Below are 12142 nucleotides of genomic sequence, written 5' to 3'. Positions count from 1 at the left end.
ACTCACAATCTATAATTGTCTGGTCGCTTTGTGAATGATTTGATATCTTTCTAGCATAGAAACCACGAATTCTAATCAGAGCCATTACAATATTAATTTATATTCTTGCCGAAGAATAAAATAGCTGCTGGCTATGAGTATTTATTTATGTGATATCTTGCTGAAATCTTCACTATTGTCCTCAGATGTCCTGGAGAACAGAAAGAAGTGACAAGGTTAATGTTCCTTACATCCCGTTGTCTAATATCCAGCAATATAGATATATCCATCGATTCATGAAGCAGCTGCTGTTTTTGTCTTGTCTTTGTGTAGCATATGTATTAGATTTGCCTTCATACTGGGGGTAATGATGCACGCCTGTAAATAATTGTCTGATTATTCCTTCACCCGCAGATATCACAATGCTCCCTACTGACAAGGGTTGAAATTGAAGCCGTCTTCGCTCTGGTCCAGGAGACTCCAGCCCCCTGGAGGTTTCTGCCTGCAGCCCACTACCAATCCTGCAGTCTCTTGTAGACCTTGGACAATCCCTGCAGAGCTTACAGCCCGGTCTTCCCTATGTCATGCTCATCCAGCACACCAGATACACCTCACTGTAGGCTAGATGGAAAATTGGCTATACCAAGAGAGCCGGTGAAGAGCAGTCATGTCTGTATGAAGCCACGCCACGGTCGCCACGGTCGCCTTATAGCCAGGATGATCTTTCCGTTTGATTAATAGTGTGACAGATAAGATTTAACCCGTCTCTTCCCAGTATGCTCTGCCTGTTGGGTGCGTAGGATGTGAAAAATGAGAATGTTACCTGTTTATTACAAGCCTCAGAAGCCACATGTTTGTGCCATGAAATATTTTGCCAAAAATTGGATCTTTCGTATTTTCTCATCTCGACCAGAAGACAAAAGAAAAAATGATCATTGCCGTAAATAAATGATGGGCAAACACCAGATGGTGTTCAGATGCTCCAATTCCAGACACATTATTGCAGGTTGCCAAAACACTACTGAGCTAGCACCCTGGAGGCAGGCACCAGTAAAGCAAATAATCTTTAGGGCCAGTAATAAGGTTGCCTGCGTGCCTGCCTCTGTATTTGCACTGACAGTGCTAAGATCTTTATACCGGAGGTTCTTCTCTCCTCCGTTCTCCCTGCTCCCATTTTTGTCTTCCCATCCTGAGCCTGAAGAAAGGACCAGAGCTTCACCGTCTCAGCAGCGTTGAACCTCTCCTGCCAAGTCACACTGCCACCTGTTAATGAGACCGCCGGTATGCTCCTCTGAAGGCTGTCCTAAAACTTCCCGCATGACCAAAGTGCTGGAGAGTGGGAAGAGAGTGCGTTTAGTCGGCAGTGACGTGTGCTCCGTGCTCCATAAATCAGTATTCTGCGTTGCCAATTACCGACAGATTGTTGCTGCTCTACACAAGATGTCCCCGCAGAGATCGCCTGTTAACCATGTCTCCTAGCGTGCGGACTTTTGTACTCCACGTAGACAATCGCTCATATCTGGTGCTCGCATGAAGATGCAGCATGTTCAGACAGTATATATAGAATATATATGCGAGCCTGCAATCACTACTTAATTTTTGTATTTGGACTCCTTCATCCGCTAGATTAGCACCAGCTGAAAGAAACAAAGTTTAATTGTGTTATTTTGTAGGCACTGAGATCTCCACCAGCTCCTCAGCCCCTGCAGCCAATCCCTGACTAGTGGAGGTGGTGGAAGTGGGCGAGTATCATGTCCGTAGTCCGCTTCTCCCACTGGGTCTGCTCCTTCGCTCCTCTCCCATACTGATATTGCTGGATTAGGAGATCAGGAAGCAGTCTAGGGACGCGCCTTTGCACTTTTAGGACAGGTTATTCACAGCTATATTCAGCTGTGGTTCCCATTAAAGGGAGTTTTCTGCATCCTTTTTGTATGTATATGTATTTAAAGAAAATCTTCCAGATATATTCCTATTGTACATGAGAAATGTACTCTTAACATTGGCTTAAGACAAGATGTGGGAGTATTATTTTTGCGTAAGGCCATATTAACATTCATACTCTTGTGTTTTTAATTATTGTGGATGGGTGTCTAAACTATATAATTATCCCAATGTATGTTTGTGGCATAGTTATTTTATGTATTATAGCTGGTAAAGTTGTATGATTCTGGAATGCTATGTCTCTTGGAGATAAATGCATTAAAATGTGGGGTGGGAGCCTGGGAAGTTCAGTAATATTCTGATATTAAACGAGCTTTATGGAAAGATGAGGATAATATTTTCTGACTTTTTCTGTAGTAGCGAAGTCTGAAAACCAGCAATGAAATGATTCTTTAGACGAGTAAAAGTGCTTTCCCGGGGAATCATTCGTCTCGGTGTGTAGGGGGGCTACAGGGGTGCATATGGGTGATATACCTGGCAGGTGCATTGCTGGGGTGAACACGGGTCATATACCTGGCAGGGGGGCTACAGGGGTGCATACAGGTCATATACCTGGCAGGGGGGTGCACATGGGTCATATACCTGGCAGGTGGACTGCAAAGGTGCCCACGGGTCATATACCTGGCAGGGGGGCTGCAGGGGTGCACACGGGTCATATAACTGGCAGGTGGGCTGCCCACAGGTCATATATATGGCAGGTGGGCTGCCCACGGTCATATAACTGGCAGGTGGGCTGCCCACAGGTCATATAACTGGCAGGTGGGCTGCCCACGGGTCATATACCTGGCAGGTGGGCTGCAGGGGTGCACACGGGTCATATACCTGGCAGGTGGGCTGCAGGGGTGCACACGGGTCATATACCTGGCAGGTGGGCTGCAGGGGTGCACACGGGTCATATACCTGGCAGGTGGGTTGCAGGGGGCACACGGGTCATATACCTGGCAGGTGGGGTGCACACGGGTCATATACGTGGCAGATGGACTGCAGGGGTGCACACGGGTCATATACCTGGCAGGTGGGTTGCACACGGGTCATATATGGTAGGTTAGCACATTAAGTTCTGGAAGACTTTAATCCTATACTTGGGACAGTTGCAGAGAGTTCTGCTAAATATTGTAAGTGTGTGAATCCCACGACTAGACTGAAGACAGTAGAAGGATCTATGGATGCTTTAAGTAAGTGTGGGTCTGACCAGCCAGTAGCAGGTACTAAAGAGGCATAGGGAGTGGAGATTACCAGTAGATGTTCCCTCCTTGCTCTGCCCATGCCCAGAGCATCTACTGCTAGAGTATTCTCCATTCAGAATATATCGCTTGGATATTGCTAGCAGTCCAAATACCAATGGAGCTGTAGTTGAGGGTGTGGTGTACTTCACCATGCAAGACTGAACTCTGTGATTCTTTGGTTTCAGAGTCTTTCTTGGGATTGTGGGGTTGGATCCCCAGAGTTCACTTCATCATACCTTAACCCAGGGATAGGTCATAACTTAACTTGAGAATAATCCCTTTATCTACATTACTACTTATCTATTAAATGGAACCTGTCAGCCCCCATACTGATTGTGTAGGTTAGATGAAAACAAGTGAATTTATACCTTTTAACACAAATAGAATTCAAATGAGAGGTTTCAACAAACAGCTAACATGTGCAAACGTCTAAAATCAATGTTTTTATTAGGTATTCTTTAAGAAGAAATAACATAATACATCACACAATTTATAAACAGGGACCTATTCTGAATGCCTGCCTACCCACGGAGGTTGGCACCCTATATATAATGTGACAGTGGTGCCCACGCTCCTCGGCGGCTGTTTCTAGAACACCATAATCTAATCAAAGAAACCCCAATATATGGGTCTTAAAGTCAAACCTAACCCTGAGATAGCAGCACTGATCAGAGTGACAGACCTAACATATGTCAATAACCAGATAACCAAAACCATCTTAGTCATGAAAACAACAATATTTGTTCAAGGTAGGAGATGGGGACATGACCATAGATCAATCATTAATGATCAATTCTAGGGGATGTATAGCATGTGTCACAATTGAGTCACCATGCAATAATCAGTAACTAGTAGATTTATCCATTATCATTGATTGCTATCAGTTTCAAAAGCTGTATCAGAGACTACCTAACTCTAAACGATACCTAAAAAGCTGTCTCTTGCCTGTCAGCAGAGGTTGGCACCCTATGAGATAGTGAAATGGTGCCCCCGCTCCACGTGGGTTGTCCTTTGTCCCTAAACAGCCCTACCTCTGACATAGGGCAACATAGCAATACCATAGCATATAACAACTTGCTGATGAAACTGCCAGGTCTGCCTGCAATCCTGCAGACCCAACTTAGATATACACTGCTCCAAAAAATAAAGGGAACACTTAAACAACAGAATATAACTCCAAATAAATAAACTTCTGTGAAATCAAACTGTCCACTTAAGAAGCAACACTGTTTGACAATCAATTTCACATGCTGTTGTGCAAATGGAACAGACAACAGATGGAAATTATTGGCAATTATCAAGACACATTCATAAAAGGAGTGGTTCTGCAGGTGGGGACCACATCTCAGTACCAATGCTTTTTGGCTGATGTTTTGGTCACTTTTGAATGTTGGTTGTGCTTTCACACTTGTGGTAGCATGAGCCAGACTCTACAACCCACACAAGTGGCTCAGGTACTGCAGCTCATCCAGGATGGCACATCAATGCGAGCTGTGGCATGAAGGTTTGCTGTGTCTGTCAGCGTAGTGTCCAGAGGCTGGAGGCACTACCAGGAGACGTGGAGGGGGGCCATATGAGGATAATCTGAGTGCCCGACGTCCACAGATGGGGGTTGTGCTCACAGCCCAACACCGTGCAGGACGCTTGGCATTTTCCACAGAACACCAGGATTGGCAAATGTGCCACTGGCGTGCTGTGCTCTTCACAGATGAAAGCAGGTTCACACTGAGCACATGTGACAGAGTCTAGAGACGCCATGGAGAGCAATCTGCCCGCAACATTCTTCAGCATGACCGGTTTGGCAGTGGGTCAGTAATGGTGTGGGGTGGCATTTCTTTGGAGGGCTGCACAGCCCTCCATGTGCTCGCCAGAGGTAGCCTGACTGCCATTGGGTACCGAGATGAGATTCTCAGACCTCTTGTAAGACCATTTGCTGGTGCAGTTGGCCCTGGGTTCCTCCTAATGCAGGACAATGCCAGTCCTCATGTGGCTGGAGTGTGTCAGCAGTTCCTGCAAGATGAAGGCATTGAAGCTATGGACTGGCCCGCCTGTTCCCCTGATCTGAATCCGATTGAACACATCTGGGACATCGTCTCGCTCTATCCACCAATGTCACATGGCACCACAGACTGTCTAGGAGTTGGTGGATGCTTTAGTCCAGGTCTGGGAGGAGATCCCTCAGGAGACCATCCGCCGCCTCATCAGGAGTATGCCCAGGCATTATAGGGAGGTCATACAGGCACATGGAAGCCACACACACTACTGACCATTATTTCTTTGTCTTGAAGTTGGATCAGCCTGTAACTTCATTTTACACTTAGATTTTGAGCATCATTCCAACTCCAGACCTCCGTGGGATATTAGTTGTGATTTATGTTGGTAATTTTTAGGTTTTATTCTCAACACATTCCACTTTGTAATAAAGATTTTCAACTGGAATATTTCATTCAGTGATATCTAGGATGTGGGATTTTGGTGTTCCCTTTATTTTTTTTGAGCAGTGTACATAAGTCAATAGATAGACAGGGTAATTTTCATCCGGACAGATGATGAAGATAAGCCACTCTGCCGTATTGGGCAGGAGAGAGCGCCTCCACTGCCTCGGCTCCCAGGTACGTTCTCAGCCTAAGGGCTCATACTCACTTGCGTGAAATACGGCCGAGTCTCGCATGGTAACACCCGATTCTGCCTCCGGCACTTGGTAGCGGAGCGTGCAGCTCCATGTATTGCTATGCGGCCGCACGCTCCGCTCTGGAGTGCCGGCGGCAGAGCCGGGTTTTAACATGCGAGACTCGGCCGTATTTCACGCAAGTGCGTATGAGCCCTAAGACCCTCCCCTGAATGATTGACAGCAGTGCTGCAGCGGGTCAATCACCTAGGTGGGAGGAGCGAGGCCAAGAATGGAGGCAGTGATGAAGCATCCCACCCAGAGCACTTCCAGTCTAAAAATTCACTTGTGTTCTTATAAGCTACACCTACATGTGATCAGATGGAGCGGTACAGCTAGAATGAGCCAACACACATTCCCTTTAACTTTCATTTAAGATTATGGATCTTTAAAAGAGCTTAATTGAAGATTTCACTACTTTGTCTCCTGATTCCACTTACTCATTTAGTGTTTATTACAGCTGTAAATTCTGCCTTTTTCCCCTTTTTATCCCACCCTTTCTTAACATGTTCCATGTTGTCCCAGATATGTTAGTGACTGGAACCAACTGAGTGTTAATGAAATTCCGCCCCGCATCCATTAAAGTACTTGTATAAGGAATGGGAGAGATTAGTGGTTTCCTTATTGAAGGTGAAAAAGGCATTCAAGTGGCTGTTGTTTTAACAATGAGCAAACCCTTCAGTCAGACTCATTAAAATTCAAGAGGAGAAATTAAAATGTGCTACTACAAAGATAAGCGCGTCATTCGACTGCTACATTGTCGAGTCTTCACACCATTGTTTATCATACAGCAGTCTCATAACCTCATAGAAATGGTGTGCTGCGCCAGAAACGGAGTTCGGACCCCCCCCCCCCCCCCTCTGATTACATGCTTGGCCTATTTTTCCAAGAAAATCACTTTAAAACTCTGGGGTGGGCAATATCAAGAAATAACACTAATTGTCAAGTTTGCTTCCTTTAAGTTTTGTAAAATGGGAAAAAAAAAAGTAGAAATGAAAGTGGGATAAGCTGCTGCCAATCACCACTCGTCAAACAAGGCTATCCGTTTCCCCCCCCCCCGCATGGCAGACATCAAGATTGTCAATTGGGCTACCGTGGTCTTTAGCACATGGATGGCATGTCCTCACTGCGGGGAAGTAAAGAATGACTAACGAAGATCACCAACGTTGGAACGATGTAGATTTAAAAGGACATAGTTTGGGGGGTTTTCTGCAACTAATAAAAGCAATAATTTTATTGCAAATAAGAAACTTTTTTAATAATGTTGGCTAGTCCCTGGAGATCAGCCAAAAGTGTAATGTATAGGCCTTAGCGTGCATGTAATGCACAGAACTAATAATGGGTAAAGCCATGGATCTTCAAGTTCAGCCAAACATCTAAATAAAATGAATGGGGAGCCCGAACATCCATTGTTTGCCCAGCTGTCAGCTGCATGAAAGTGCTGCCAACATGGGCTCTGATTGGCGGTAAAATCATTAGAGCAGATCACAGCGCTGCGATGCCTGCTCTGACAGATGACAGTGTGAGCCAGCAGCTGTGACCGGCAGTAAAAAGGTTACCTCCGGGCACAGACATTTTGCTGATGAGAGTACTCCCATCAGCCAACGCCTGCTGTCGCTGAAAACAGAAGGAGCTGCTGATGGGAGTATTCATCAGTCGGCATCTGTACTATAAATAAATAAAACATAAAGACGTGGGATCCCTTCTATTTTTAATAACCAGCGCAGGCAAAACTGACAGTTGCATGCTGCACCCTTCAGCTGTCATTTTTACATGGCTGGTTATCAAGAATACGGCTGTTGTTTGTTTGTTTTTTTAACTTAAATAATTTAAAAAAAGCAGCTTGGGCTCCCCCCCTCGGTTTTTGACAACCAGCGAAGCTAAAGCAGACAGCTGGGGGCTGTAACACTCAGGCTCGTAAGGGGCTATGGATATTGCCACCTCAGCCTAAAAATAGCAGCGTGCAGCTGTCCCAGAAAAGAGGTATCTATTAGTTGTGCCTATTCTGGCGCTTTGCTTGGATCTTCCCACTTGCCCTGGTGCCGTGGCAAGTGGGGTAATGGTTTTAGGGTTGATGTCAGCTGTTTTATGTGCGCTGACAACAAGCGCACAGGTTAGTAATGGAGAGTCATCTAAAAGATGCCCCCGCTACTTACCCCAGAGTTAGATTGTAAAGAAGGCACAGCTAGAATAAAATCTTTTACTTGAAAGAAAGACAGACTCCTTTATTTGAAATAATAAACAGTTATATTTCCCTTATGCCTATTCCATTAAAGCCCTTGTCCCCTGTAAAAAACAAAATAACAAAAATACTCGACTAACACCTAATTGACCACTGTCCATGTCCTCTGTAAAAAAATTAATAATAATAACCATGTCCCTCACCTGTCTGCTGTGAAGATAATCCATACTGTTCCACGACAATCCGCATGAGTTGGATAGCGGTCACAACAGTGATGCAACCGCTATCCCTGCAAGCTGGCACATACTGACCAGAGCATAATCACTCCTGCAGTGTCTAGCGCTGAGCTACCACGATAAAGTTCACCGGAGTTCAAACGTGATGAACCTCAGTGACCTCACGGCACCACTCGTTGCATGAGAAAGTTCTCACATAGCGGTGCTGTAAGTGAGCTCACCGGGATTCAGCTATGAACTCCAGTGAACTTTCTCACAAGAGCTGAGCGCTAGGCCCAGCAGGGGGGATTGTGCTGGTTTCATTCTGCTCCTGCTGGCGGGGATAGCGGTCGTGTCACTGATTTAACTGTTATCCAAATCATCTGGGTCTTCCTGGGACAGTATGGATTATAGTCACATTGAGGGATATGGTTTATCATTCTTATTTTTAACAGTCGACATGGGCTTCAGTGGTTTAGGCATAAGGTGAGTATTTTTGTTTTTTATTTTTATACAATGGACAAGGGCATTAATGGAATAGGCATATGGGGAGTTTTAACTTTGCTTTTTATTTTCAAATGTGTAAAACAGTGATTTTTATTTCAAATAAAGGACTTTCTTCATGCTGTGTGTTTATTGTCAAACATACTATGAGGTTAGTAATGGGGGCGTCTTCTAGACCCCTCTCCATTACGAACACCTGAGCTTGATGTCACCGGACAATACAAAGGTGACATCAACCCCATAAATATTACCCCACTTGCAACCACCGCAGCGCAAGTGGGAAGAGTGACAGCTAAGCACCAGGTTTAGGGCTGATCTTGGCCTGGGAGGAGGGCTAATTTCAATGGCCCCTTCTCTGGCTATCCGTTCACAGCTGTCTGTTTTGCCTTTGCTCCTTTGAAATTATAGGGAGGACGCTATGTCTTTTTTGGGGTCCGTCCATAAAATAAATAGTAAAACCAAATCGCTGTGAGATGCTATTAATAGCCTGGGACCCTTTAGATATATTTACCTCCTTCCCAGAATATTAACATCAGCTGTCCGCTTTCCCGCTGCTGCTTTTGAATATTGTGAGAAACTCCCACTCATTTTTTTAAAATTCATTAACAAGAACAGTCATATCACATCATAGCAACTGTTTCTTTTGTTTTGTAAGTGCCAGTGCTGGACTGATGAACGCTGGCAAATCCGGCACTTGAGTCCGGCACTGGAGCCATCTTGAAGCTGCGAGTTACAGAAACCTCATAGGAAACTTTGAGGGACATTTTAAGGTTACTGGAGTTTCCAGCTGCTGGAACACCTGTACTTGTTAATACTGTACTTGACTGTCAAAAACAGATAAGGACCCCATGCCATTTTCTTTAATTATTTAAATAATGTAAAAGAAAAACATTGTTAGGACACCTCTATTCTTGATAACGAGCCGTAATAAAGCTGACAGCTGAGGCTTGCAGCCTATTTTTTGGCACCCTCCACACCCCGACTATATCCACAATTGTGATGGTATTTGTCCCTTGTATGTAGTGTTATTGATCATTTTATCATTTGTGTATGTGACACATTCCCTTAAAGAAAAATACATAAGAGTGGGCGATGGGACTGTGGAAGTTCAAGAGATGGAGGTGGAGCCTGGGCGGAGTCTCAAGAGGGTCCAAAAATGTTGCCAGTATGGGGCCCCGAAATTCTTTGTGGCAGCCCTGGTTGTACACAGAACATTAACCCCGTTATGACCTTTGACTTACATGTACATCAAAAGTCGTGTCCCTGCTTTTGATGCAGGTTCGCACGTCAAGCCCACATCTTTCCCTGCACATGATGGCTCATTTAATGTGCCTTTAATAACTGCGAGTGGAGTGGATTTCCGAATAAGCATCAAGTGGTGAAAAATTAAAATTTATCTTTTAATTAATGTTATTAAAAATACATTCAATAGTTAAAAAAAATAAAAATTCCTACAGGAATAAATAACTGCACTGGCAGAATTAGCACAATGAAGACAATCCACTAAAGGGTGTTCCACAACAAAGTCAAATATACACCCAGTCCATTGGATTTAAACAAGATACAATTGGTTCTGTCTCAATGTCCCATGTATTAGCCTACTTTTTTTTTTTTTAACAAGAACTTGGTGATTACAAGATTAACAAATAGGGACACCTGCTCATATCACAATGACGATCTTCCACTTATTCATTCCCTTAGTATGTAATGGAACAATCTCACCATAAAATGCATCCATATTCAGTTCCCCAAGCCTGTCATGATCCCATGATTGTCTTCTATGATACTGCAATGTCCAGGTTTATAGGAAAGTGTGGTGCGCTGCTCCTTACGCATTTCCTCTTCAGTAAGATTCCTCAGGGGAGACTGTGACTGCTGTCTCAATTCTAACATCATGCCTTTAGTGTCACAGGTCAGTAAACACATTACCCAAACAATCAAAGGCCTTAAATCTAAAATTACCATCTCTCCTTGTCATGGTCATGTCACTTCCAGAAGCGCCCATGTCCTTTCTGCTCGCTGGAACTCCGGTCCCGCAGATGACCTGCAGAGTTGTCACATCCGGGCTGTGGCCGCATCACTTACGATCTTTGGACCGCAATCACCATCCGGGACCCGTGAGACGTCACACCTGGGCTGGACGGTAGGTGGCTGTAGCTCCATGGGCCAGACTGGCCTGGATGTGACATCTCACGGGTCGCAGCCGGTGATTGGCATACCGCATAGCGTCATTTGGTCTATATAAGACTTGGTAACGCCATTTTCAGCTCATTGCACACGGAAATAGTATAGGGAGAGTTTCTGCTGCAGAAGAGACGTGTGTTATATAGCGTTCCAGTACCTGCTGGTGCAACATTAAACCAACAGTCCTTTTCAGGGCTAATTCAAATAAAGTAGATTATTTTCTTTAATAAATACTGCTCGTATCTGCAATTAGAATAAGATTAACTGCTGGAGTAGGAATAGTGTATTAGATGCACTTTAAGAACCAGTAATCATTATTCACCAAAATGCAAATAACGCGAGGGTCACAGGAAAGGCAGTGGGACATAAAGTCAGCCATGTGTGCCAGACTCCCAACAGGCAAGACTTGCCTGTCCACACCTGGAGCAGAACTCTCCATCTCCTCCTCCTTTTCAGCCCATCCATTCTAAATAGTCGGGACCAGTGGACCGCTCCTATCCTTATAACTGGAAGATCCCCTGGGCCCCAGGAGGTGCTCAAGTTTGTCAGGGAACATCTGAAGGGACTCCTGTCCGACATACGGAAAGAAACCAAACACCATCCATAAGCTTATCCGAGCCGAGGACTCAAGGAAGACTAATCCAGGGCTTCCTGCTGCCACAGCCGAGACTGGTGAAAAATGTGGCTTTTAGCAGGTTAACCAACCGGCACAAAGACCTGGCATGGATGGCTGTTCAGGGGTAAGTCTGACACTGAGAACTTTCATACATGCCTGTGGACTGTGTAACACTAGGTACTGCCAAAGATGCTCTTTCGCTGAGGAAACACCCTTGCATCTCTTTTAGCAGTGTCCATTCACACAAGCCCTGTTGGATACCCTGGAAAATGACCTCAGAGATACTTTGGTGCTTTACTGACTAGTTCCTGGGGAACATACCATACAGACTATTCAGGAGGTCTGACACCTTATGAACTGTGTTAAGGGCTCTTTGTAACTAGCCAGAACATGCCTGGTCATGAAATGGGAGAAGATGTCCATCTAGGACTGCCGCAGGTTAGTCCACAGTCTGCTTTGAGACTTGAACATAATGGACCAGATCTAAATGAAAAAGAAGACTGGTATCCCTCTCCTTCCCCTTCTCTCCTAAATGTGTAGAATATGTACTTTGTTCCTCCATCTCCACCTGGTCAACAAGCAAAGCTTCCTCTTTAATTCTGAGCAGCAAATGTTTGAGTAGACAAA

At 44.8% G+C, this 12142-nt stretch overlaps 1 protein-coding gene across 4 annotated transcripts in view; it reads left to right on the top strand.

The window, feature by feature from the left end:
- Positions 1 to 2244, top strand: part of ARHGEF12 (Rho guanine nucleotide exchange factor 12) — a 189423-nt gene extending 187179 nt beyond the window's left edge. For all 4 annotated transcript variants that reach the window (XM_077250483.1, XM_077250482.1, XM_077250485.1 and 1 more), the window contains one exon: positions 394 to 2244. In XM_077250483.1, coding sequence (XP_077106598.1) covers positions 394 to 425 — 32 coding nt within the window. In that variant the 3' untranslated portion in view covers positions 426 to 2244. The remainder of the gene's footprint in view (positions 1 to 393) is intronic.
- The last annotated feature ends 9898 nt before the right edge of the window (positions 2245 to 12142 follow it).

This window comes from Ranitomeya variabilis, chromosome 4 (genome assembly GCF_051348905.1).
Source record: "Ranitomeya variabilis isolate aRanVar5 chromosome 4, aRanVar5.hap1, whole genome shotgun sequence".
Classification (NCBI taxonomy): Eukaryota; Metazoa; Chordata; class Amphibia; order Anura; family Dendrobatidae; genus Ranitomeya; species Ranitomeya variabilis.
The sequence above is the reverse complement of the archived record's forward strand: the minus strand, read 5'-3'. Positions and strand labels throughout refer to the sequence as shown.